At 34.4% G+C, this 27,468-nt stretch overlaps 2 protein-coding genes and 1 long non-coding RNA gene across 3 annotated transcripts in view; 2 read left to right on the top strand and 1 right to left on the bottom strand.

Moving 5' to 3' along the window:
- Positions 1 to 13,193, top strand: part of LOC136822029 (E3 ubiquitin-protein ligase rnf213-alpha-like) — a 63,378-nt gene extending 50,185 nt beyond the window's left edge. The window contains exons 48-59 of the mRNA XM_067078249.1: positions 168 to 275; positions 511 to 596; positions 1,334 to 1,507; positions 2,402 to 2,498; positions 2,902 to 3,114; positions 3,511 to 3,638; positions 4,074 to 4,230; positions 4,957 to 5,236; positions 5,929 to 6,402; positions 9,916 to 10,254; positions 11,297 to 11,690; positions 13,004 to 13,193. Coding sequence (XP_066934350.1) covers positions 168 to 275; positions 511 to 596; positions 1,334 to 1,507; positions 2,402 to 2,498; positions 2,902 to 3,114; positions 3,511 to 3,638; positions 4,074 to 4,230; positions 4,957 to 5,236; positions 5,929 to 6,402; positions 9,916 to 10,254; positions 11,297 to 11,690; positions 13,004 to 13,193 — 2,640 coding nt within the window. The remainder of the gene's footprint in view (positions 1 to 167; positions 276 to 510; positions 597 to 1,333; positions 1,508 to 2,401; positions 2,499 to 2,901; positions 3,115 to 3,510; positions 3,639 to 4,073; positions 4,231 to 4,956; positions 5,237 to 5,928; positions 6,403 to 9,915; positions 10,255 to 11,296; positions 11,691 to 13,003) is intronic.
- Positions 1 to 23,099, bottom strand: part of LOC136822004 (leucine-rich repeat-containing protein 23-like) — a 156,793-nt gene extending 133,694 nt beyond the window's left edge. Inside the window, exon 1 of the mRNA XM_067078222.1 lies at positions 23,065 to 23,099. The gene's annotated coding sequence lies outside the window, so the exon portion shown is untranslated. The remainder of the gene's footprint in view (positions 1 to 23,064) is intronic.
- On the top strand, positions 15,391 to 16,594 carry LOC136822006 (uncharacterized). The gene is made up of 3 exons (XR_010848838.1): positions 15,391 to 15,549; positions 15,822 to 15,921; positions 16,066 to 16,594. It is a non-coding gene; the product is annotated as an uncharacterized lncRNA (long non-coding RNA).
- Positions 23,100 to 27,468: the final 4,369 nt, after the last annotated feature.

The raw sequence follows: 27,468 nt of genomic DNA, 5'->3' as shown, positions 1-27,468 counted from the left end.
TTATGACACAGTAATTATCTTTTAATATTGTGAATAGATAATTACAGTGTCATAAAAATCTACTAGTCTCCTACACAAATTTTGCGCCCCTCCTGTCTACGCTACTGGTAGAGGTTCGAATTATGAATACTCCGATGTATATTAATAGCATTATGTTTTCCACTTAGGTTTGTCGCGATATCAACCGTATGAAAATTGCCATGGAAACTGGAAAAACCATCATTCTCTTGAACATGGAAAAACTTTATGAAAGTCTTTATGATGCACTGAACCAGGTGAACTATTAGATCTTCTGTAGTCTGAGAAGCATTTTGCGTTAGAGATTGAGCATTTTATTCAAACAAAGTTAAGCTACTTATTTACGACGTAAAATCTGTAGTTTCTTTTTAATGCAACACAATAAATTGAGGTCGAGATTAGAACTGCTTTACACTCAAAGTTTCACGCAACTTTTCGTTACAATCTTCATTCAAAAATTCTAGTTTCATGATATATTTCTTCTTCTTCTAGTATTATGTGTTCCTTGGTGGTCAAAGCTACGTTGATCTCGGTCTTGGTACTCATCGAGTCAAATGTAGAGTCGATGAAAAGTTCAGGTTGGAAAATTTCATTCAATTTTCACTTCAAGGGGGGGGGCTTCCGGGAATCCGGTATTTGACGGAAAAAATGATTAGTACTCCAGTATTGAAAAACCGAATTGAGGGTAATCTGATACTCATCAGAACATTTTTGGAAAGTTATAGATAATTTTTTTTGTTATAAGAATACACTTTATAAGAATGTCCATGATGAAAATGGCCAAAAAATTAAGAATATGCTAAGAATATCACCATCATAGAGTTTTGCTACTCAAGCTTTTTAGAGCATTTTCAATTATAAATTGTCAATTACTGTACCCCCAAATAAGTCCCCATTTTATGCTTGAGACGTAATGTACTAAATGTTAAACACTGTTAGACACTGTTCAACGGAATGATCAAAATATCGCATGTTGGGATAGAGACAGGCTACCGGTATCCCGGTTTTTCTGACCCTCGGAAGCCACACCTCCAGGGGGTGTAGCATTTCACAAACTCGCAGAAATGTTTAGAAGTTTCAACTAAAAATGCGAATTATTTTGTTTTCTTTTTCAACCTTCCCTGGAAATTCCCTCACACTTCACCATGGTAATAGTATTAACGAGAAACCCCCTGGTGCAAAATAACACGATGAAAAAACTCTATGATAAATCGATTTGAGCAATCTTTAGACAGTGAAACTGAAAATCTGACATTGTTAAATTTGCGCCATTCCGAGAAAACTAATATAATGGTTGTATTGATTTTTTTTCCAGATTGATCGTGGTAGCGAACAAGCAAGTGGTTTACGAGTTGTTCCCAATCCCCCTGATCAATCGACTGGAGAAGCATTTCCTTATGATGACGTCAGGTCTTGTTGGCGAACAACAGGAGATTTCAAATCAATTGAAAGAATGGGCAATTAACTTTTCAAGAGTCAAGTCAGAATCGTATGTCTATAAAACAAACTTTAATCCACCCTAGTATCACCTAGTCTACACAAGAACAAGTCTTAGGCTCGGCTCTAGGCGGTCACTAATGACCCTCGCCGGGAATTTGCCTATTAAACATTTTTTAATAAAAGAAGTTAATAGTCAATAGTGATTTCACAAATAAAAAGATGTTTTTGTTTTTGTTTAAACACAGCTAATTATACCCAACATTCTCCAAGCCTAGAACACACCACACACCACAGCCGCCGTTGCGTAAAGGTAGAGCATCCAGCTATGGTGCTCAAGGTTGTGTGTTCGACCCCCTGCTGGGTCATACCAAAGATTCCCAAAATGGTTCTAGATGACTCTTAGCCCGGGGTCCACTTAAAGCTTTTTGATAGACTGGATGGCGCGATTAAGTGGCCCGGTAGTATATGGTAATATGCTTTTGCTTTTGCTTTTGCCTGTAAAAACAGTACGAAGCAATGTTTTTATTTGAGAATAGGGCATTGCAAATCTGTTATTGATGTTTGTTTCTCATTTTTGATTATATCTTTCAACTCCAAGTAGTTTTTTTGTTATTTGGATTTTAAACATTCTTTTTCAAAATGGCGACCTCGCCAAACGCTCCTAGTCTACTTCACTGGACTCAGCGTCATCAAAAATTATCAAAAAGCAAAGTTCAGCCAGAAGTAGACTCTAGTCTAGGTGACTCTCTGATTGATGCTCAGCAACTAAAAAGACGAATCAAGGGTAAATTGAGAAATCCGGGGAAAGTAGTGGTTTCCTCACCTATTTTTGGATAGACAGCCAATAAAAAGTGAACCTTCGGGTCGCCCTCGACTGCGGGTGCAAACTTTCTTACATACCACCACCTTCCGGGCTAATTTCGATCTTTCTTTTTTTTACTAGTGAGAAATACTTCACGCCGAGTGACGCGTTCATTGGATTCACTGAAGACATGTGTCCTTCTATTGTTATGCAACTCTATCAAGAAGATTCACAAAATGTAAGTCATAGTCTAGTGAGTGTCTCACCGAAAAATTCTCCCCAGTATTTTGACGCAAAATCGAGATTTCATGTAACTGCATGAGCTTCGAAAGTTTAAAGTGATGTCGAAAAACTGAATATTTGGAGCCGGAAAACCTGGGCACCGAACTTTTAAAAACGTCGCAAAGTAATAGGATTATTGCTATCAGAAATTTCTTTGCAACAACCAGTAAACTTTCTTTTAGGCTAATCTTTAAATTTTCATGATTTTGTCAATCAAATATTCTTAACCTACCTGAATGTTTATTTTCTAATTTCAAAATATGCGCTACTTATTCTTCTAAATGATCTCAAAACCGGGAACCCCTGTGTATGGCACTTACGCCTCAGAACACCCTGTCAATTCTCATTTATGTACCTAGGTTTTCGAAGATGGCAAGAGAGTGCTGATCAACATTGCGACTCCGGATTCGATATTCCGGCTTGGTAAATCGAGGTTACAAGATGAAAAAGACGAAATATTGAGTATCTATTTCGACCAACAACAGCACACAAGTCTCGCCGAATTTCTCAATGTATTTTTGGAATCGTCATCGTCAAATATGGAGGGGAAAGCAATCAACCATTTCATTCAGGTTTGTTTCAGTGATTAGTTTTGTTGAAGGGTTGTCGCCAAGATCCTTCACTTGGAAAACCTAAAAAAAGATCCAAAATGAATTTTATCCCATGTTCATCTAACATAAACAACTTTCAATGTTGGGTCAATTATTGGAATATTGTTGGATAAGAATGTCCCGAAGTAGGGAGCCATGAAAATTTTTGATATACCTTATCGGGGAAAACTTCGTCTGGGAAAAGTGACGAAATTTTGGCCAAGTGACGAATATTTTTCCCCGACGTAAATTTTCCCCAGCCTTAATGTGTTTACCAACTACCAGCAAGTGACGAATATTTTTCCCTGACGAAAATTTTCCCCGACGAAGTTTTCCCCGATAAGGTAGTTATCTTTTTTCGTTATATCTTTTTTTAAGGTGACAACGTTTTCAAGATTAATGTCCAAACCAGAGGAAGTTAGCGACTCTTTAAACCATCGCATCTCGGTCAAAATACTTGATATTGTGAAGTACCCAACAGAATTTGATTTCCGCAAAGACCTTGAGTAAGGATTGCTTTTCTCAACCTTTGGGAGAATCAATTTGGAACCTTACTGCCCGTTCCCCTTTACTGATAACAAATTTAAAGCGGAAAGGGCTAGTAGATATCTGGATTTTGCATAAAATTAAAGGCGATTCTTGGTAGAATTACCAAGGAGTTCACATGGCACTATTGGATTTCCTTTGAGAGCGAGAAATAGCGTTGACACCTAATAGAAATCAAGGTTCAATCTATCGAAACGAAAGTTTTCTCTTTTTTTGGTAAGAGCTTAAAAGCATTCTTAGCCGTCATATATTATAATAGATTTAATATGATATTGCCTGACGTGTCAATTACAATCGAAATCAAGTGGGATGTTGTTCAGCCAAATATTTATATCAGTTTCTAATTATTTAATTAATTTCATTATATTAATTTCTACAATACTTTTTTTTTGCAGAACAAGCCTCAAAGAAAACGGCGACGATCCTTGCGTCATTATCGTCCAACATACCGAGACCGATAGAATTGATCGTGATGTTGTAGCGTGTGCACAACACATTTGTCGTGAAACACAGCGAAAGTTCAATTGCCACAACACTTTCTTTCTTTTCCTGGTAAGTGATTTATATCTGCACATAATACGCGCTGTTTTTTTATTTAACAATAATTAAATCGTAGTTTAATTTCAAATCGTCTAAATCACTTATTCCGCCTGCGGTACTACCGGGGCGTCCCGCCTGCAAGTAGCCTTCTCACTTGGTTCCATGCGATATTGGCTATACTCTCAAAGCACAAACAAGGTTTAAGATGGCGGTTAAATTTTTATTTGGAACCAATAGATTTTTGCATGAGGCTCAGTTGTCTTAACTTCTTCGAATTTCTAAGATTTTAATATTCCTAACGTTGTTGGCTTGCTTTGTTCGTAGATTTCGATTAGCCTAGTTAACTAAGCATGTATTTACAAGGCTAAGAAACGAGGCTTATAGCAATGAAGCGTTTCCAGCGCTTTAAAGATTTTTTTTATTTACGGATTTTTATGTTTGCCTTGGATCATTACTAAATCAAATCAAACTAGCTTAGATTTCTAGGTTAGTTTATGGTCAAATTTCTGTTACAAACAATCAAATATAAAATTCGATTAAAAGAAAAATTACAAAATTACGATAGTCTTTTAAGTCTTATAATTTTTATCTTGTATGGAGAAAGATGGCGTCGAGAGTAAAAAAAATCTGTGATGAAAATCGAGTATAATCCCATCCAAATCATCTGAGACTTAAAAATTTCACGTTTCATTGAACCAGTTTTTTGAATTTGATATTTGATACATGTCACTCCACTAGGTTCAACTAAACACATCGTTGAAATCATCAGTTGGTTATCATTCGTCTTGGATATGCACCCACATTGATGACATCAGGAATAACAATTTCCCGTTCATGCGACAATGTCAACAACCTTTAAGTTCACTCTTCCAACCACCAGTGTCAGACACGATGCTGGCTACTGTTAAAAATAGCATTCAATCTGCTATGAAACAGTTTAATAATGAAAAGAACATGGACTTGGATAAGGTTTCAAGGAAAATTATATTGATTCAGCAACGCATTGGATCAAATGACGGTAAGTTCTCTGTAAAAGGTTTTGAAACAAAACAATCAATACTAAAGTCCTTTTCAAATTAGTCTGAATCGCTGACCTTTATAGATATAAAAAGAACTTAAATGATATTGTCTCAGTTTACTCTGCTTTCCCCCTCCTACCCAGTTGTACGATTTTGAAGTTAAGTTTGCCCCCAGTTTATTTAACAAAAGATTAAATTAGCGTTTATCGTTTAATCGTCAACATAACCTGTACCTCCTTTAGCCCGCTTACAACTGAGCGTTCAACCATTTGTAGCGCTACTTCTTCTCTGGTCCGAGCGATATTGGCTAGCACTCGAAAAATCCAAGATGGCGTAGGTGAACTAGTCGAGGAGAAAATTTTTGCCGCTCTTCCCTCCTACAGATATTGATTGCGGGCAACCCTTTTCTAATTTATCACTAACAGGGGACTAATTTTCCCCAAAACTGATTATGGGCTAGCCAAATATTTCAATGCCAGAACTTAAATGATATTGTCTCAGTTTACTCTGCTTTCCCCCTCCTACCCAAGTTGTACGATTTGGATACTGAATGTTTTTTTTCCTCTTCCTGTTCCACATCCTTGTCAATTCAACAGGAAAAAGCTTATAAATTAGAACTGATGGGTAAGCAAACGATATCACTTATCTAAAAACAAAACCTTTAACGCCTTCACGCCTTTTTATCTTATAGAACTATCACTTGCTTTCATTGAAGTCACAATGCAATATATGCAGAATATGATCGCAAGTCAAGAGAGTCTCATGGTCAATGCCAGTAATTGGATGCTTGGTGAAGCAATCAAAGAACAAAATCGATTGAACTACGCCACATTCCAAGCGTCACTTGTCTCTTGTATCGAAACTAAAGTTGCCAACATTTGGGCGCAATTCTTGAATTTGATTGATATCAATGACAACCTTTTGTTATTGGAGATGGATGATTACCAAGAGATCTGGATGACTTTGATGAAGATTGTGATGGGAGAATCTAAAGGTTTGGACAATGTAGACGAGGTACCAAATGCACCACCATCGAGCAGAATGGTGAAGAATCAACACGAAGGAGAACCTGGTGGTGGTATCGTATCATACGGTTTCCCTTTTTCAAGTTATATTGTCAAAGATGTTGAATCGAAATTAAAAGCAAGTCAAGAGCTAAACAATGGTATGTTTATTTTTATTATCTCAAACCTTCTATTTCCTTTCTCTTGTTTAAATGTCAATTTTAGTAAAAACAATTATGATGAATAATGACAATCAAAATTTATCGATTTAGTTGAAAAGTATCTCCATTGGAAGTGTGACAATAACCATATTTTAAAACTATATTTACATGGAGAATAATTGTCCAATTCGTTTGGAAAGTCATTGGTCAGCCTAAGCTGAGCATTCAAATAGGTAAAATTTTCTTCCATCACCATCATCATAAGACGGCAAAAAAAAAATCCGATTTCCCGATATTTGCACGGATTTCTTTTCGAGTAAACACCGGGATAAAAAACGCGCGCGATTGCATCAGCCATTGGGATTATTGCATCAGCTTCTTTTATCTCCCGAATAATGCGCTATCTCTGTATTCATGATAGCATGATTTTCTGCTAAAAATGTATTAGCTTCCCAATAAGTTGCCACTACAGTTGTGAAAATTAAAAGAAAGATCTGGCTGGCTTTGCTGGAAGGGAGAGGATAATTACAAGGTCTCAAAAGAAGGTTGTCTACTGCTCATTCCGACATCGACTTTTAACCTGACTGAAATTCGAGCCGTTACTAGCAACCCTGCGGGGCCCAAGGTGCCGAGTATGCACCCGGCACAGTCACAAGCCGTTACTAGCAACCCTGACCCTACCTAACTGTTAGTTAATCAATTCCAAACAACAAAACCCCCGGAAAATTTAAAATGTCGGAATGAGCAATAGACAACCTTCTTTTGAGACCTTGTAATTATCCTTTTCCTTGCTGGAATGAGAATTTGTACACTTTTTTCAATCATCAAGGTGAGATTTCTTTCCTGCCTTTTTTAACAGTGTACTGGCTTTTTATTAGTGTTTAAAAAAAGATAGCAGCAATTGTAATTTTACCTCAGTTGCATAAGCTACAAAGAAAAGATAGCATAAGCTTGTCTGTGTTCAATATCAGACAAGCAGCTACAAAACCCAGAGGTTGCATGCGAGCTCCTTGCATCCTCTTACAAAGCTTATTAAACCTACTTAACTTGCTTAACCTGCTTAACCTTGAACCTATTATATCTACTGAACTTACTGTATATATACAAACTATTATTGAATCAAATTAAATTGACTATTATAATATTGAATTGTGCGAAGGGTAATCCGCACCTAGAAACTTGTGCGAAGGGAAATCCGCACCTAGAAACTTGTGCGAAGGGAAATCCGCACCTAGAAACTTGTGCGAAGGAAAATCCGCACCTAGAAACTTGTGCGAAGGAAAATCCGTACCTATACAAATATTCATATACTTCTTTATAAAACGTTCCACGTTACTTTTGCTAAAGCTTACAGAACTGCAATATGATATCTATAGAGGCATATCGTGTGTGTATAGGAAGTTTTGCTCTAACAGCTCAGAGAAATGTGAAAGGTATTTCTAAATCTATTAAAATTGGTTCTAACCTTTCAGACAATGCTTTTACTAAACTATTGAAACCAATCAGATTTTTAGCCCTTTTTGCACTTCTTTTCTTTGCAATTCCTAAGTCGTATGAGACAACTTTTTTTCAGACACACCTAGATTTTGTCCATCTTTCAAAAAATGGTATTTTTTTTCAATATCCAAATGCAGCGTTTAATTCAGGAGATCCAAACCTTGCTTTTCTCAAAGTTAACTATACCCTACTATTATCAGGTGATATTGAACTAAACCCAGGTCCAAGAACAACTAAAGAAAACAAAAGTGATCAAGGGTCTGCTACGTACATTGATTTTACAGACGTGACCAATTATCAAGTATCTAAAGCTGTTTTAGGTTCCTTTAACCAGGCTAACATAGATTTATTTGGGCAAACCGCAGGAACACAATGTAGTGCAAATTCTTTGTATGCGATATTCTGGTCTCATTTTCGACGTGTTTCTATTTGGAAAACTACAGACCTAGATAGAATTTTAATTGAAGGTGATAGGTTGTATAAGTTGTTGAATACAAATGATTATTTATCTGTCGATGAAATGCCACGATTTATCGAAACTAATGGTATTATCACTGAACTTGACTTTTTAAATTTAGAGACTGGCGAAGCTAAACTAATAGATGACTACCCCATGCTTCAAATTCCACTGAGTACTACTCAAAGTCCTGAATTTAATACCTTAATGATTATTGGTGGTTTTACTATAGCTATTATGAAAAGGTCCCAATGTTTCTTTGTCTTTGATTCACACAGCCGGGACAGCCGTGGATTACTAGTTGAAAATGGAGATGGAGCTTCGTGCCTTTTAAAGTTTGATAATATTTTTGAACTTGAAAAATATGTTAAGTTTTTTTATTTAGAGTTTCGGGAAAAAGAATTTCAACATTTTCAAATCCAATTTATTCAAATTAATGAATCAAGTGAAGAGCTAAAAAGGATTCTTCAACTAAGTTATTCTCGATTTGTAAAGAAAAATTCCAGTGCGACACCTAAAAAAACGTAAAAATAATTGTGCTGATGGAAATACTAGAAAGCGACAAAAAACACGTCAGCAAAGCAATCAAGCCTATTATGAAAAAAACAAAGAAAAAATAAACGAAAACAATAAAGCCTATTATGAACAAAACAAAGAAAAAATAAATGAAAACAATAAAGCCTATCATGAACAAAACAAAGAAAAAATAAATGAAAACAATAAAGCCTATCATGAACTAAACAAAGAAAAGATAAGTGAAAACAATAAAGCCTATCATGAACAAAACAAAGAAAAGATAAATGAGAACAATAAAGCCTATCATGAACAAAACAAAGAAAAGATAAATGAAAACAAAAAAGCTTATCATGAACAAAACAAAGAAAAGATAAGTGAAAATAAAAGAGTTTACTACAAAAGAAATAAGGAAACTCTAAAAGAGAAGCAAAAAATTAATGCTCAAAAAAAAAAATCTGCTAAGCAGTCTGATGACCCAGTGAAAAGATTCCAAAAAATTATATATGAAGGTCCTTTTTACATATGCGTTTCTTGCCACAGATGTCTATATCGACGTTCAGTTGCTAAATTTTCTCCTGAAAAATACAACATGCCAGAAGACGATTATTGTTTAGAAGTAATTTCTTTCGATGGGAAACTGTATATTTGCAGAACGTGCCACAATAAGCTCAAAAAAGATAATTTACCATGTCAGTCAGTTATTAAAAACAACCTAAGCCTTGATGAACTACCAACTGAATTCAGTACTCTTCGCAGACTGAAAAGGTTTAATTTCTCGTAGAATTTTATTTTAAGAAAATTGCAATAATGCCAAAAGGTCAGTTTCCCAAGTTAAAAGGGTCAATTTGTAATGTTCCAATTGACATAGAAGATATTGCTAATACCCTGCCAAGAAAAACTAGTGATAATGGTCTTGTCATAGTTAAACTTAAAAGAAAATTAGAATATAAGGGACATGTAATTTTTGAGGCAATTAGGCCTGATTTTGTTCAGCAAATGTTAAATTATTTAAAAGATAAACAATCCTCTTTATCAAGACATAGTGATTGATGTCAGTAACATTTCTGATGATGAAACTATGGTGGGAAATAATACAGATGTTACTAGCATAATTACAGCCAGCAATGATAACGAAGAAATTTCTGATGAGGGTAGCAGAACCAAAAATGACACTTCAGTTTTAGAACTTGAGACGACAGCAAACCCACTCGACTTGTTTCGCTCAAGTGCAAATGAAACAACTCTTATGTCCCATACTCCCACTGAAACAGAAATAGATAATGAAATTTTAACATTAGCACCTGGTCAAGGGAAAAAACCAATTTCTATTTTGAATGATGAAAATTGTGAAATGCTTGCCCCTCCTCATTTGTTTCCCAAAGGTAAATTTGGATTCAACGTTCAACGCAATGTTAAATTGAGTCCCTCAAAGTACTTTAACCAACGATTATTGAACTATACTCAAAAATTTGCCTCTGATCCAGACTACATATTTTTTGCTAACTCTGTGATTCAACAAGTCTCTTTGACCAGTCAAATAAATGTTGCCATGAGAAAAGTTGCAGCCTCTAATTTAAATGCGGGAATGTTAAGTCAAAATTTCAAAGAAACAGTGAAACAATTTATTGCAAATGACAAAGCCTTTGCTTTTATGAGTACAGTTTAAGGAACTCCAGCATATTGGAAAAAATTTCAGCAAGAAGTTTTGGCAATGGTTAAACAATTAGGGCCACCAACTTTCTTTTTGACTTTAAGCTGTGCTGATCTAAGATGGAATGAATTGATCTCCATAATTTACAAACTCAAGGGTCAAAATGTTACTAACGAATTTATTGAGAATCTTTCTTATCATGAAAGGGTGTGATTTGTTAAATAGCAATCCTGTTTAGTAGCAAGGCATTTTCAATATAGAGTTGAAGTATTTTTTAAAGAAATTGTTTTAGATGGTCCACTTGGCAAAACAACTTATTATGCTATTCGGGTTGAATTTCAAGTACGTGGAAGCCCTCATATTCATTCTTTTCTTTGGATTTTGAATGCGCCAACATTAACTCCGGAAACAAAATCTGAATACGTAGAATTTGTTGATAAAATAATTAAAGTTTGTTTACCATCACAACAAGAAGATCCAGAATTGTTTAACCTGTAAACCTAAAAACCTATCAATTACATCGTCATTCGAAAACTTGTCGTAAATATAAAAATACGCCTTGTAGATTTCATTTCGGCAAATTTTTTTCTGAGAGAACTATTGTTTCAGAGCCTTTGCCACAAGAATTGCCACAAGAGCAAAAACGAACAATACTGTCACTGAGAAAAGAAGTATTAAGTAAAGTAAGGACATATATAAATGAAAATCTTAATCCAAGTAAAAGAAATTTTTTAACCCAGATGCTGAAAATTTCAGTCCTGTTCCAACCATAGATGAAATACTTAATGAATTAGATATTCCCAAGAATGAATATGAATATGCTCTGTCAGTATCTGAAGATGATGATTTTCACCTATATTTGAAGCGTGATTCAAATGCGTGTTTTGTAAACAATTATTTTACTGAGGGTCTGAAAGCTTGGCAAGCAAATCTGGATATTCAGCCTGTATTTAATTATTACAAGGCTGTTACTTACATGTGTGCATATCTGTCCAAAACTGAAGATGAAGTGTCTCATGCTATGAACCAAGCTGTTCAAGAAGCATTCGAAAACGATTTAGACAAATATCAGCAAATGAAATCTATTGCGCATGCTTATGTTTCAAAACGGGAAGTATCGGTGCAAGAAGCTGTATATCTTAGCATGCCTGAATTATGGCTAAGAAAGTATTTCCAGGTGTAACCTTTGCAAACACCAATGTACCAGAGAAAAGATTTAGAATGTGCCTTAGTGAAAATGAAATAAGTGAGCTTCCTGAAGATAGTACCTCGATATTCAAAAAGAATATGCTAGACCGATATTGTGATAGACCAACCAACAACTATGCTAATGGAATTTATGTGTCTGTTTCAAACATGTGTTATGCTGAATTTTTGAGGTTTTATAGTATCATGTATGTAGAGAATAAAGAAAATGATTGCCAGCCCAATGAACTTGTAGATGATCTAGTTGAATCAAATCATCCAACAAAGGGTACCCAAATATTGTTCCACTCTTGTCCAGTCGAGATAAACTAAAATGTCGTAAAGTTCCATTAGTACTCCGTCTTCATGAGCCAAATAGAAACAAGCACCCCGAAGATTATGCTCATCATCTGTTAATGTTATATTATCCTTTTCGTAATGAAAAATGAGTTACTCTCTCAGGAACACAATTCTTACACACAGAAAACTATTTGAACCAGGTGTTGTAGAAATGATTGAAAGGAACAGAGTTGATCCAACCATATTCTGGTTTAGTAGATGATGCATTAGTAAGGTTTAGAACTGACATCACGCTCAATATGAATGACTTTGAACAGCAGGAAAATGATGAAACAAATGCTGAGCTTGAAAGTAATACTGCAAATAATAATGATGAATCAGATGATGAAGCTAATGAAGACACAGTACCATTTAGGGCAGCAATACCAATGGAATCTATTTTGCTTCCTGATAATGAAATAAATACTCGTATAAGATCTCTTAATCCTCAACAGAGAGAAATTTTTGATGTAATACACAAGTGGGGAAGAAATTTTGTAAAAAACCTGTCTTCTAAAGATCCTAAAATTGTAGACCATTCCATATTTTCTTAACCGGTGGCGGAGGCGTGGGAAAAAGCCATTTACTTACAACAATTTATCACTCATTGTCTAAACTTTTAATGTACAGAGGAGGAGAACCTACTAAACAAAGGATTCTTGTGCTTGCCCCAACAGGTGTAGCAGCGATCAATGTCAATGGAACCACAATTCACACTGGTTTGATTATTCCTACAAAAAAGCTATTTCCCTTGAATGCTATGTCAAAACAAAATTTGCAAAAAAAACTTGCTTGCGTTGAGATTATAATGATTGATGAAATTTCAATGGTACCTAGTCGCTTATTTCGAAATATTGATTCAAGGCTACGTGAAATATTCAGTTCTGATAAACCTTTTGGTGGAAAATCGGTCTTACTTTTTGTGGTGATTTGTATCAACTCCCACCAATTTATAGAGATCCAATTTACAAAGCTGATTGTTCATCTATGCAAAGTATTGTCGGATTTGAATTATGGAGAAGTTTCCAAATGGCAGAATTGACTGAGGTCATGAGACAGAGAGATGATATTGATTTTGTAGATCTATTAAATCAAGTACGTTTAGGTGAACTTGATGAAGAAAAAAGAAGAACTTTTAAAATCTAGATTCATTACAAAAAGACAGTCCAGACTACCCTGCTAATATAACTCATATTTATGCAGAAAATAAGCCAGTAGATTTATACAATTTGCAAATGCTTGAAAAATTACCGACTGAAAAGCATCTGATTCTTGCACAAGATGAGGTACCAAAAAATCTGACAAGAAGTGATTTGAATTTTATTGAAATGCTAAAGCAAGAGATACAGGTGGTCTAGCTCGTATTATTGAAATGAAAGTAGGTGCTCGTGTTTTGATATCAAAAAATATTGACATTGCTGATAGATTAGTCAATGGACAAGTTGGAACAGTTATGAGATTCAATTTGATTGCAATAATAAAATATCTGGTTTATATGTAAAACTTGATGATGTCACTGCAGGTAAAAAAGGATCCAATTTGGATAGTGTATGTAGAGAAAACAATTGGACTTTGATCGAAAGAGCAGAATCTACCTTTGCGACTAGAAAAAATAAGCAAAAGTCACCTATGGTTAGAAGAACTCAATTTCCACTGGTACTATCTTATGCATGTACTAGTCACAAAGTCCAAGGGCTAACACTTCAATCAGCAGTCGTAAGCTTTGAATTATTTGGTCAAAGATATTTCAATGAAGGTCAAATGTATGTTAATTTGTCAAGGGTAACTGACATAAACGGACTATTCTTAATTGGTGAATATAGTAGAAATGCTATCAGAGTCAACACTGAAGCAGGGCTTGAATATGAACGTTTGAGAAGAAATTGTTGTTTGCAAAAGGTTCAAACTTTTTCATCTGTTTCTACCTCTCCCAAGCATTTAAATATCTCCCTTCTTAATATTCGCTCGATGAATAAACATGCTGTTGACCTAAAAAAATCTGAAAATTTAATGAACAGTGACTTGTTATGCCTTACTGAAACTCAGCTATCACCTACAAGTGATACTAGTGGAATTGATCAAACATTAAATGGTTTTAATATTGAGTATAACAACAATTCAATTAATCGCTTTCAAAACACTGCATGTTGCACAAATTCTTCAATTCAAATTTTAGAGTGTAATAAAGCAGCAGGTTACACATTGATAAAAATTCAAAAAAGAGACGTTTAGTAGTCAACCTATTAGCCTTTTAATCTTGTACAGACCACCTAATTCTTCAAGAAACACTTTTCGTGAAGAACTATTGCAACTGACAAGTTATGATGATGTAGACATTATTGTGGGAGATTTCAATATTGATGCACTAGATCCAACAAATCAAGACCTAAACGAAATACTTTCTTCATTCAAAATGATAGTGAATGAACCAACTCATCTTGCTGGTGGCCTTCTGGACCATGTTTATATAAAAACAAGTTTTATTAGCCAAAGAGAAGTGAATTGCTTTATAAAGGATATTTATTTCTCCGACCATGATGGAGTTTGTTTCGCTATTGTGAGTGATTCTTAAATTGTTTTGAACTGCTTGGACTGCTTGAAATGCTTGATATGGGGGGGGGTGTACAGTTTGGAGGGTGGGATACATAAGGGATACAAAATTATTCAAGAGTAAAGTTTCTAATATTCATTATAAAGTCGATTCAGTACATTTATAAATAAATAAATCACAGCTTATTCTGATGAATTTTGAATCCCTTACGTATATCTATCTTAGAAAAAAAAATCAAAACTGACAATAAGGAATTTGTCTTAAAAAGGTTTTTAGTGCCTTTAAAAGGAAAGAAATTTTCTTGTAAATTTTAATCTTTTGGATGGTTATGAATTTCTTTAAAACGTCACTTGTCACTTTTGAGTGGACACGATACTAGTTACAAAAGACATTTTCCTCAGTCACATAACTTTTTATAATTTTATGTACAGTATTTTAAAAATCTGGATTTTAAGAATTTTTTTTTATCAAATTGGAATATTAACTTTGTACATTCTTTATATTATTTTTAGTTAAAATTTGAATTATGATATGCATTAACTTTTTAATTTTTTTTTTGAAAATTCTTTTTATAGTATTTTTTAATCAACTCATCAATTTATACAAAATTTAGAATTATAAAATTAACAAAATGAACAATACAAATAAAAACCCTGGACTAAAACTATGTTGGACTGAACTGGAATATTATTTGCGTGTTAATCGTTCTGCTGTAACTAAAATTATATGCTTGGCTGGAGAAAATATATGGTCATTTGTATGATATGATGCTGGTAATTTGTTAATGGTTTGTTGTAGTATTAATTCCTGTTACGTAATAGTGTTGGTAGAATGAGGCAACCTAAAAGAAAAGAAACAAATTTTTGATTCATTGGCAACTTGGAATAAACATTGATTTCACACCACCAAATTCAGCAACTCTAGATGCTACAAAAGTCACAAAAACAAGAGGTTAGTAAGACTTGATAAACTTTGAGAAATACTACTCGAGTACTATACTTCAAAGTCACAATTTACGATTCTCTGCTTAAAAAAATTGACAAATAGGTATATTCTTAACAATGGTTGGTATTTTTACAGACAATTGGTATAAAATCTATTGAAGTGGTTATCAATTTCTGAAAAGAAGTAATTTATCACACGTTTTCTCTGAAAGAAAATACAAATAAATACATCGGGGTGTTTACTTCCTTTTAATTTTATATTTTACTCTGTTATTTTAGATATCAATCAACGATCAATTGTCAATTGGCTGTCATGACTCGTAAACAATTGTCACTGTTTTACTCCGAACTCAAAGTCGATGCTACAAAGTACATTCAGGTAATTTAATTAAACCTTACAAAACATTTAAAAACCTGAAGGCTTTTCTATTTTCTTACATAAGAAACTGTCACATTTGCTGAATGTCTCCATTCACCAAATATATCATCAGCTTTTATTTTTATTTTTTGTTTTCTCTACTAGATTATATACGATCAACAGTAGTTTCATATTGTATTCGTTTCAATCAATCGGTATGCTGTTCATTGTCAAATTGTCGTCGAAGAAAAACCAACGACTGGCGACCATTTAAATTTTGTTCATAATAGAGTTATTTGTTGCTGATTTTGAAATTCATAACGTTTCTTCGCTCAGTGAATGAAAGTGATCAAAATGATATCATAAGTGTTAGCTATACTTGTCCATTAACCATTTCGTACTGCATTGTTTTGTTTTGCTTGATTATTGCAAAGATGCTGCTGGGATTAATATAATGAACTATTATTTGAAAAAAAAACTATTTCTATTTGTAAAAGTAAATGGTCAGTCTATGTGACCTGTCAATTGAATTTTTGATAGAATCTTTGTATAAGTTTATAACAGGACATATCTAAAATTTTGTGATTTGTCCCTAAATTTTTACTTTATCTTCAAAATGTTAAAAGTTGAATTTAAATGCTTTAGATACGGAATGTTAATTTTCTATTCAATCTTACTACTAGGAGTTTTGAGTAACCTGAAGAAACATTTAGGCAAAGTGATTTTCTAGCTCTATTAAGTTTTCCAATTTTGCTTGATTCTTTATGCATCTAGTCCTTCCTTCCATCGCAGCTATTTAACTTCTTTACAAACTATCCAACTAATAATTTAACTATATTGGCTGACCTTCCAGCCTCGGCTGGTTTATTTAAGTGTCATTTGTTGTCAATATTTGGGGTTAATGATTTGTCGTTTAAGTCTTCTAAATAACATATTTTGATATTATATTTCCATTACATATAATATTTTCATGTTATGAGTTGTATGTTACGAATGCGTTTACAGTTTTCCGGTCTGTAATTTGTATGACCTGTGACCCGTGACCAGTGACCCGTGACCATTGACCTGTGTTTTACACTAACCGCAATTAACGTGATCAAAAATGTGTGTGTTGTAAAAATAATTACCTCTATTCTGTATATATTCTGAATCCGTTGCTTGTGTTTAACTTTAAAAATTCGGGCAATTTTGTAATAAAAATTTCTGTTTTGTATAAAAACAAATTTCTCGGTTTGTTTTTATTTTAGTTTGTATCTTTGAAAGACCCCATGAGATTTAGGCAGGGTTGTCGCTGCGCCGTCCGATTTAGGACCACTCACGGTAATTATTAGTTTATCAGTATAGACCTAACTCTTCATACAAAAATTACGGGAAACGCATGTTTGGACTTTGTACCCTACCGTGAAAAAGGGTAACTTGCATCAGTGGAGGCTAACATGCATATACCCCAATTAACAGACCAACTAGAGCAGTATTACTTCTCTTCAAAGTGTTGTCATGGAAACATAATGACAAAATTACTTGACAATAGAAAAACGTACCTTTGATCAGAATCACTTTTCTTTTCCCACGACAACATGTCACAAGCTTCGAAGAGCGTGATTGTAAATGTCTTTTGCCTGCTCTCCTCTGCACACTCTCCCCCGTTTTCGCCACTTGTTTAAAAAAAATGTCAAAATGGGGTGGTTTCCATAAGGTTGCGTACTTACTTTTTTTTGCCGCCCCTGTCTCTCAAGGGTGGCTGAAGGGTGGTGAATATTTTACCGAGTGGATGGGGAAACCAGGCTCACATCTATCAGCCAATCATATTTTGGACTAATGACGTAATCGTGACTTATTCTTTTGAAAATTCTAAATAACAAAGATGTCAGATTATGAAGCGTGTAAAAGTGAGGTCATTTGGGAAACACAATTCATGGTAATTATAATTATCTTTCCTCAATTAATTACATGTTTTCTTAAATTTGATTTTCATATTACAAGGTGAGAAAACCATGACCAGACAAGTCTGTGAATTGGGGTATATGCATGTTAGCCTCCACTGATGCAAGTTACCCTTTTTCACCGTATGCTGCACTCAAGCACTTAAGCCAAAGTCCCGCAAAGGCGGGACAAAAATCACTTTTTTGAAGTTTGCAAAAAAACGCCACATAGAAGATCTTTCAAATTCATTATGTGAATAGAGCAGTAAAAAATACAACTTTTCTATTTTTCCTTTTTTTTTGCAAAAGTTCTAGGAATAAAAATAAAGGGATAATGATGATTGAATACTATCCATTGATGATATGATATGATATGATATGATATATTTCTTTTTTCAGATCTATTTACATTTAAAAAATCCTAAGCGAAAAACAACCCTAAGAGGCTTTCGAGTTCGAAAGGATATATGGAGTGATAATGTACAAGAGATACTAACTAGAGAAAAGAAAAAAACAACAAAAGATAAACAACAACAGGAGATACAATACGAAAATATTTACACTTGGTTTGTGGATGATAATAAATGCGGTTGAATAAGACACTAGATGGGAAATTAGTTATCATTGAGTAATTTTGATTTGAGTTTTCGAGCAAACACAGAAAAGCTGGTGGATTTGAGATTAAGACATTGTTGATTCCAGAGATGTGGACCGTAAAATCGTATGGGAGATGGCGAGTCACCAAATACCAAAGTTGTTAAAGAGTCATTAGTAGGCTGACGGGTACCAAACCCATGAGATGGCTTACTAAAAATTGTGTTTAAATAGTCAGCTGATAATTTGTTTATATGTTTAAATATGAGCTTACCACACTCTAATTTGTATAGGGAGTTAACTTTTAATGTATTGAATGTCCCAAGATTTGATTTATTGAAAATTTTATTGATTTTATTTGTTATATTACTTATTTCACAATTTAACTTACCTATTCCCTTGGTGCTCGGTGAGCCCCAGGAGGTTATGCAATATTGTAAATGTGGATTAATAAATGAATAATATAATGAAGTTATATAAGACGGTGAAACTAAATGACTCAACTTACGTATGAGGCCTGAGCCTTGTTTGATCTTAGTTTTGACATGATCGATGTGAGCTTTCCAGTCCAATTTTTCATCGATAAATACACCTAAATACTTTGCAAAGCTAGTTCTCATTACCTGATTGTTTGATATTGTAATAGTGAATTTTCCAACCTGTTTTTTACCTGAAAAAATAATAAAACAAGATTTTTTAATATTTAGGGATAGCTTGTTGTTGGTCAGCCAGGTTTGAACAAGCTTTAACTCTTGGTTTACTAGTTGCTCAAGGATAACAGGGTCTTCGTGGCTAAGAAGAAGGGAGGTGTCGTCTGCAAAAAGTGTAAAGGAAAATTTTGAAGAGGATAGTGGTAAATCGTTAATGTAAATTAGGAAAAGGGTGGGTCCAAGCACTGATCCCTGGGGTACCCCGAATTTCATTTCTAATTCATCAGAAGCTTCATTACCAATACTAACAACCTGCCTTCTGTTTGTGAGATAGCTTTCAAACCATTTGTTTAATGGCCCTCTAATTCCAATTGCATTGAGTTTTCTTACCAGGATCCTGTGGTCGACTGTGTCAAATGCTTTAGCTAGGTCTAATAATATTGTACAGCATGTTTTATTTTTCTTAAGTTCTGAATGAATTTCGTCTGTCAACTTCAGAACAGCATCTGAAGTAGATTTACCTATCTGGAAACCAAATTGGTTCTCAGATAATATTTTTTTATCAATCAGGTAGTTTTTGAGTCTGTGATTTACGGTTTTTTCAAATATTTTGTCAAAAATGGGTAATACAGAGATGGGTCTGTAGTTGATGATGTCATGCTTGTCTCCGTTATTTTTAAAAACAGGGGTTACCCTAGCAATTTTGAGTTTTTCAGGAAAGATGCCCTGTGATATAGATTTATTGATAATGATTGTGAGAGGTGAACAAATGAGATCACCAATATTTTTGATTACATAGATTGGAAACTTATAGAGATCTATGGCTTTTTTTAAATCTAAATCGTTAATGTGTTCACTGATTTCGTATGTTTTAACTGGTTCAAAGAACATGCTTTGATTTTGATTTTTTAGAGCTGTTAAAGGGTCGTCACCAGGTAGCATTTTTTTGAGAAGATTTGGTGCTACTTGTGAAAAATGCTGATTGAAATTTTGTGCTATTTCATGCTCTGATGAAATGTGTTTTTTACCACGAGTCATAAATTGTGGGATAGGACTAGAAGTGTTTCTTGAGAGGAGATGATTGACCTCTTTCCATATTTTTTGGTATTGTTTTTGAATTTTTCGAATCTTTGTTTTTGATAGTGAAATTTACTCCTCCGGATTTCTTTATTGATAGTGTTTCTGATTAATTGGTAATCTTTAAAGATTTCACGGTCTCCAGTCTGCAAGTATATGCCATAAAGTTCTTCTTTTTTGGAGCTTTTTTTGAGGATAGAATCTGTCATCCATGGTTTGTTTAAGCGTTTTTTTTGCTTTTGTGACAGAGGTTTGACTGGGCAATGCATGTCAAAAAGAATCGATAGGGTGTTGTGGAAGAGATCGTACATTTTGGATGGATTATTCATCTTTTTAAGTTTATTTTCAATGTTGGTTCCAATGAGATCTTGACGAAATTCAGCAATGTTAAAGTTGTCAAAGTTTCGTTTGAATATTTTTTTGATTTTTGGTTTTGATTTTACCGAAGGTAGTATAAGAAAATTTGGTAAATGGTCAGAAACATGAGAGATGAGATTACCACTAACAAATTCACCTGATACATTATTGTGGTATATGTTATCAATAAGAGAGGAATTAAGTTCTTTGTTGAATCTTGTTGGATGGGTGATGTAAGGAAACAAATAATTTTGAAACATGAGATCGACAAAGTTGCTAGTTTCCCTGTGTTTGTTTGTTTTGAGCAGATCAATGTTAAAGTCACCCATTAAAATCATCTGTTTATTTTCTTTGTTAAGTTTTTTGAGAAGATTTTCCATTCTTTCATTGAAAAATTTGATTTTATTACATGGGTGTCTGTAAATGACCCCAATAACATAGTTGTTCAGCGTTGACTCAGTTCTTATTTCAACAAAGATTGATTCACATTCAAAATTCTCACCTGATTTAAGCTCTTTTTCAAGGTCTTTTCTTCTGTGGAAGGTGATGTCATCTTTGATGTATGCAATGACTCCTCCGTTTTGTGATGAACCTACAGTTACTTCAATTGGATGGTAGCCAGGCAAGTCTTGTGCATTGACAGGACTTGTAGGTGAATCCCAGGTTTCAGTCAGACCTATGAAATCAAACTTGTGAGGAATTTTAGATAGGAGTGTGTTAAGCTCATCAAAATTTTTGTTATAGGAACGGATGTTGGTGTGGAAAAAAGATAAGTTATCATTTGGATTTAGCAATGAAGACATTTTAATGAATTGATTAATTTCATAGTAGTTAAAGTTAATTTCAATTTCATTCTCATGACTTGAGGGATCAGACACAGTGATTTTAGGTAAGGACATTTTTAGTTCAGAGATCTTTTTATTAAGTTTTATTTTATCTATACGTTTAAGGTTAAGTTCAGTTTCATTGCTTAGAATTTCTGGTAAGAGATGGTTATCATTTACACAGTTGAATGGAAATCTTAAGCAGTCGTTACATGACCAGATGGAACGGTTAATGTCATTTAAAGGGGTAGATTTAATACATTTTTTATGCAGAAAGTGTTTACCCATTTTACACTCAATTTTATCATTGTGTGCAATGGCTTTATTACAACAACTACAATTATAGATTAGGGTGTTTAGATTGAGTGATGAGTTGAATTGATCGATATGTGCATTAGTAACGTGGCTAAAGGGGATCAAGTCAGAGGTGCAAACAGGGCAAAAGTAGGGATGATTATTGTTAGATAGTTGAGATAGTTGACGTTTTGTGATTTTAAAACATTTGGCGTGAACCCAGGTATTACAGAGTTCGCACAGTATACAGTCATCAAGACAGAGTTTTCTGCACTTATGGCAGATAACTGATTCAATGGTAGGGATGTTCATAGTTATAGATTGTTAAGATCTGTGATTGACTTGATAGATATTATTTCAGACTGTTCATTTTTTCTCACCAAGGTTACACCATTTACTGTCCAAATGTATTTAAAACCTTTAGGCCGGAGTTGGTTTCGCGCAGCCTTGAATACATAGCCATTTTGTCTTGTTAGACTTTCATTTACGTAGATTTTGTTGTCGCAACCTTTGAAATTAATGTCCTTTACAGTTTTACCCTTCAATTTATTTCTATTTGAAAAAAATTGGTTACGTGTTCTTCTTGACAGGAATTTCACAATTATGGGAGCATTAGGTTCTTGGTTTGTTCTGTGACTAATCTCAATATCATTGAGGGTCAGTTCAATGTTCATTAATTTTGCCACATCGATCACTATCTTATCCGTATTTTCATTTTTCATCTTTGGGATACCACATACGTCTACCATGGCTCTTCTTCCGTACTGCTCTAGATCATTGTTACCAGCGTTTGATTTGTTTGCAATAGTTTTTACATCACCCAGGGATTTTGCGTTGTTTTTGATATCAGCTTTGTTGTTATTAACAGATTTGATTAAGGTAGCAATGTCTTTTTCAAGTTTCTTTATAGTTTTTTTGTTGTCTTCAAATTCAGTGTTGATCAGCTTTTGGGATTCTATTACCCCATCTACATTTTTCTTCATTGTGTCCATGTTTGATATTATGCTAGTGATCTGTTGGTTCGTTTTTAGATAGTTTTGTTCTAACTTATCCGTTTTGGATTCAAGGTCACTAAGTTTTTTCAGAATTTTTTGGTTTGATTTCAGGATGGTATTGTTTTGGTTGAAGATGTCTCTGAGTGTTGGGGTAGTCGGTGTAATGTAATCATCATCTTTTTTTGGTTCCTCTGCTGTGTCAAAGAATTTTTCGTCGTTGTCGGTGTCATCTTTTTTTGGTTCTTGTGTTTCGTTTTGTTTAAATGTCACCTCCTCGTCTTTCTCTAGGTCTTCCAATTCATTATTTTCATTTTTGTTGATCATTGCACAAGCCATTATTGTTGTTGTTGTTGTTTTTTGTATCTTCTGTTGTTGTTGTTGTTGTTGTTTTTATCTTCTTTTTTTTTTTTTCGTTAATATCTAAAGAACAATGGCCTCAGCTCTCCAAGGCCTTATACTCAGTGACTAAATGGAATGAGTATTTTTGTCTCTTTTCTCTCTTTTGTCGATGTCCCGCGGCACTATCGCAAAGCTAGAATTGCTTCGCGTACTCTTCGCTTGAGAAAATGATTGACAGATTGAAGTTTTCACCCGCGCAGGAGTTCGCGGAGCGTTCTCGGCTCAATCCTCGGACCGCGCTAAAAATGGTAGACTGAGCTGTGATAGATCATTTCGATGTAAGTTGTTGGAATGTTTACAAGGCTCTTGACAGAAAATCGTTTGTTTTATTTTCAATGATGACAGTGCGGTTATTAATTTTGTTAGATCTGACAAATTGATGTTTGTAAGTGCACTTTATAGTTTTGATTCCCATTGAAGAATCATATTCTGGTTTTCATGTTATTAGATGCTGTTTTAGAGCTTTAGGTCTACACTGTTTATGCAATAGACAGATAGACTGTCACTTTCGCCAAACAATATTCAAACATGGCTTTTTTCCTCCCAGCATTCTTGCCTATAATTCAATATGGTGGATGGAAAGGTGAAAAGGTCTTCTATGAACAATTTCTAAAAATACACCGTTTAGGAGTGTCGACTGCGCACGCGTCAATCCAATTTTCCATTGTTTTGATTTTAGCGATCTCGGAAAATTCACTCTCCTCCGTAAAAAAACGGTAGGTAAACATCTGGTTCTCATAAGGAAACATAGCAGAAAAACGGTAGGTAAAGAACTCCTTTTAATCATAACTTCTTTTCCTCTTGATGAATTTTTGTGAAATTTTCAGGAGAGACTTATAAAATTATCATTGATATCATGTTCAAATATCTAAATCATTCTCTTTATTTAAAGGAGAGACAAAAATTCACAATGTTTACATTCCTCTAACCTTTCACAGTACTAAAGTGCGCATTTTTACCTACCATTTTTACCGGGCCTCTGCAATGGAGTACCGTGAAATGGCGAGACTCCTAAACGGTGTATTGAAAAATCTTTTTTTAGCAACAATAGTTTTTAAAGTCGACCAAAAATAAATTTCCAGTGCTCAATATTTTCTGTGGCAAGTTTGACTTTGGATGTTAGATAATGAAAATACCTACAATATGGTTAAGATCTTTTCCTCAATTGATGCTAATAAGTTTAGTGTCAGTGTTCCCACACGTCTCTTCTTCACACCTTCTGAGCTTGGCTGCTTGGTTTTTGGATAAGTACAGTTGAGTTCAACGGTAATATTTTCTTAATTTGGTCGTTACTAAAGTGATTTTCTGGTGAGCCCGACTGACGAATTCATTTGCACTGCCCACATTATGAAAACGAAAGTGGTTGGCTGTTGGTTGGACGGCGGGCGGATGACATATCAAGTGTCAAGGGCGAAAAGACGGGCGTCAAAATCCAACTTTACCTAATAACGTGTAACACAAATAAATAAAACTATGGGCTGAAAATGACGTCATAACTAGGGTTTTCCGTAACTCGGAAAAATAACTCGGGAAAAGTAACTCTAGTTTTCTGGGCCTCTCGTTGGCTGCTTCTGAAAATACCAAAAAGAAGAAACATTCGGCGAGCCATTTGTACGAAATATATGCTGTTCTTTGCCAGGTGGTGGGTTTTTCTTTGAAACTGACCAGCACATCCCATTTTCTAGGATGGCTTGTTTTCTTCAAATTATCTACTGTTCGTACAGGACTCGGGTGAGTTAAGGCATGTCCCAAATATATTTTGCGTGACGCGCACCGCTTCCCATTATTCCTTAACTCTCATATAGAGCTCAAAACAATCGTATCAACGAGAGGATTTCGAAAAGGACTGGGTCAAAAATGAACATTAAGTCAATCTGAAGATATCGGTCAAAAACTGATTTTGACGTTATAAAATACATCGAAAAAACACGTCATGAGTAAGATTCAAATGACGTCATAATTGAAAAACGGCGATAACTTCAATTCTATTAATGCATTCAACATCAAATTTTGACTGGAGTTGTAAATTAACGATTCTGATAAAAAAATTTCAGAATGTTTAATTGACGTCATTTGTTGTCGGGAAAAATTAAAATACGTCAAAAAATGCTGACGTCATCATGAATTTTAATTTTTTTTTTCATGAAATATTTCAAAATAAATAATCAACATCTCCAGTCAAAATTTAGTTTTAATTGTAGTAAGTTAATCGGAATTATCGCCTTTTTCAATAATGACGTCATTTAAATTGTCTTTTTGACGTGTTTTTTTCCGATGTATTTTATAATATAACTTGAAAATCAGTTTCTGATCGATATCTTAAGATTGACTTAATGTAAATTTTTGACCCAGCACTTTTCGAAATCATCTCGTTGATACGATTGTTTTGAGCTATATTATGAGAGTTAAGGAATAATGGGAAGCCACGCGCGTCACGCAAAATATATTTGGGACATGCCTTAACTCACCCGAGGAGAAGAGATCATCGAAAAACAGCAGATAACCACCAGATGATAATTTTTAGATGATCACATATATTCAATCGGGAGGGGGGGTATTTAGGAAAATGGAGGGTACGGTATGTGCCGCCCTTAAGGGTACCTTTTTGGATTTCCTAAAGTCACGCTAAGGGTCAGAAAAATCAGAAAATCCAATTTTAGTCCCACTAAGGGTAGGAGAAATAGGAAATTTCAACTTTTTACTCCACAGAAAGATCGAAACTTGGTCAAAATTAGTAAAATTTGTCCCCATAAGGGTCCAGTCACAAAATTTCCCTTTGTTTTCTCCTTTTTAGTCCCAGTAAGGGTCCGAGGGTCGAAAGTCGGGCGGAACCCCCCCCCCCCCGTCATCCTGCAACCCTAGTACCTCCGGGGAATCAATGAACATATTTTCTAGGTCAGGCAAAAGGACGTGACTAAAAATAGTCGTCAGTCAAAAGATTCACGATCAAGCACTTTGTTCGTCACTTTTTTCCGACGAATTTTCAACCGATAAAGTACTTTGAATAATTTGATCATTTGAAAAATTAGAAAGCTTTCGAAATTATTGCCTTTCCAAATTCTTAGACAAAATATTTGTGTGAATAAATTTGGTAATATCACTATATTTTTAAGATTTTGAGACAAAAAGTTTAACAACATTTTTCCGAAAATATACTTTTAGCTTGGCTCACGATATGACACTTTTGACCTTTTCAAAAAAAATTTTCTTAGATGATTCCTGTCCGCAATTTTATTCATCGCGATATTTTCAAAATTTCAGATCCTGTGATAGTTTTGCCAACAGAAATCTATTCAATATGACACAGTTTCTTTTTGGTAAATCAGGTAGAAATCTACATTTTGGGCACAAATTAATCTTACAGAGATTTTTGGTCACTTCGCCGTTTAAGTTTAATCATTAAATCCGTAGGTCTTCGGCCGCTGAAAAAACCGTAAAGTCAAAATTTCAAAGGTCTCTTCGTCAATTGACGGAAAGAAATTCCGCATCGACGTTCTGGTAAATTCTCAAACCACGCCGTTCAAAATTAAATCGGCCAACCAAGTTCTACTAATTCACCAAAATATAAAAGATTTTAGCTACGAACACTTATTGACGACATACAATGCAACAGAAATCAGTCATACACTTAGTCATACACTAAGTGTATTTAAAAAAATACGGCTCTTCTTCAAAAGTTACAGTCCCTTGAAGTAGGCTAAAAATAGCCAAAAATGGACAAAATTTGGAGCACTTTAACTGTTGATGCAAGAAAGATATAGAGAATCTGAAATCATATTTGAAAAAAAATATTGAAATCAGCAAAGTTTAAAGTTTCGTAAAAGAGTATATTTAAAACTTTCGGTTCAATGAAAAAAAATTAAATTCTTTCATCTACATTTTTGAAATTCTTGAAAGATTTTTTCTTACAGATTTTGCAATTCAATTTTTCCGTATGTGCATCCAAAGTGGTCTTTTCCCACAGATGCCGCACAGGCGCACCACTCGAAAACAACCACTGATTTTCAAAGAGCGTCACTCACAAGACAAAGGGTGGTTGAAAGACTTTACATCAAAGAAGTGTAAGGATTTTAATAGATTAGATAAATCAAGATTTTTTCTCGCATGGGTTCAGGTTAAAGATTCAATTTTTGTCCTTACGGATCGGGCTTAAATATTCTTGCATAAAGTGTCCTATCTCAAATTTGACCAACCTTCAACCAAGATTTTTTTTGAATTATCGAAAGATTTGGTTTACGAAGAATATTTTATACGGCCATTTTTTAGTTCGAATTACTAGTCAGGTAGAATTAGGTCATAAACCACCAAAACCGGGAAACAAATGGTGTAGAGATGAAATTATGCACAGAGGTCCAGACACATGTCAGGAATCACCAAAAAAGCCCCACCCCCAGGAAGATGGAAACACCCTCAAAGGCATTCAAAAAAATATATGGTTTGATATGTTCAGATCAAC

The sequence above is a fragment of the Clytia hemisphaerica genome, unplaced genomic scaffold, assembly GCF_902728285.1.
Source record: "Clytia hemisphaerica strain Z4C2 unplaced genomic scaffold, Clytia hemisphaerica genome assembly, whole genome shotgun sequence".
Lineage (NCBI taxonomy): Eukaryota > Metazoa > Cnidaria > Hydrozoa > Leptothecata > Clytiidae > Clytia > Clytia hemisphaerica.
The sequence above is the reverse complement of the archived record's forward strand: the minus strand, read 5'-3'. Positions and strand labels throughout refer to the sequence as shown.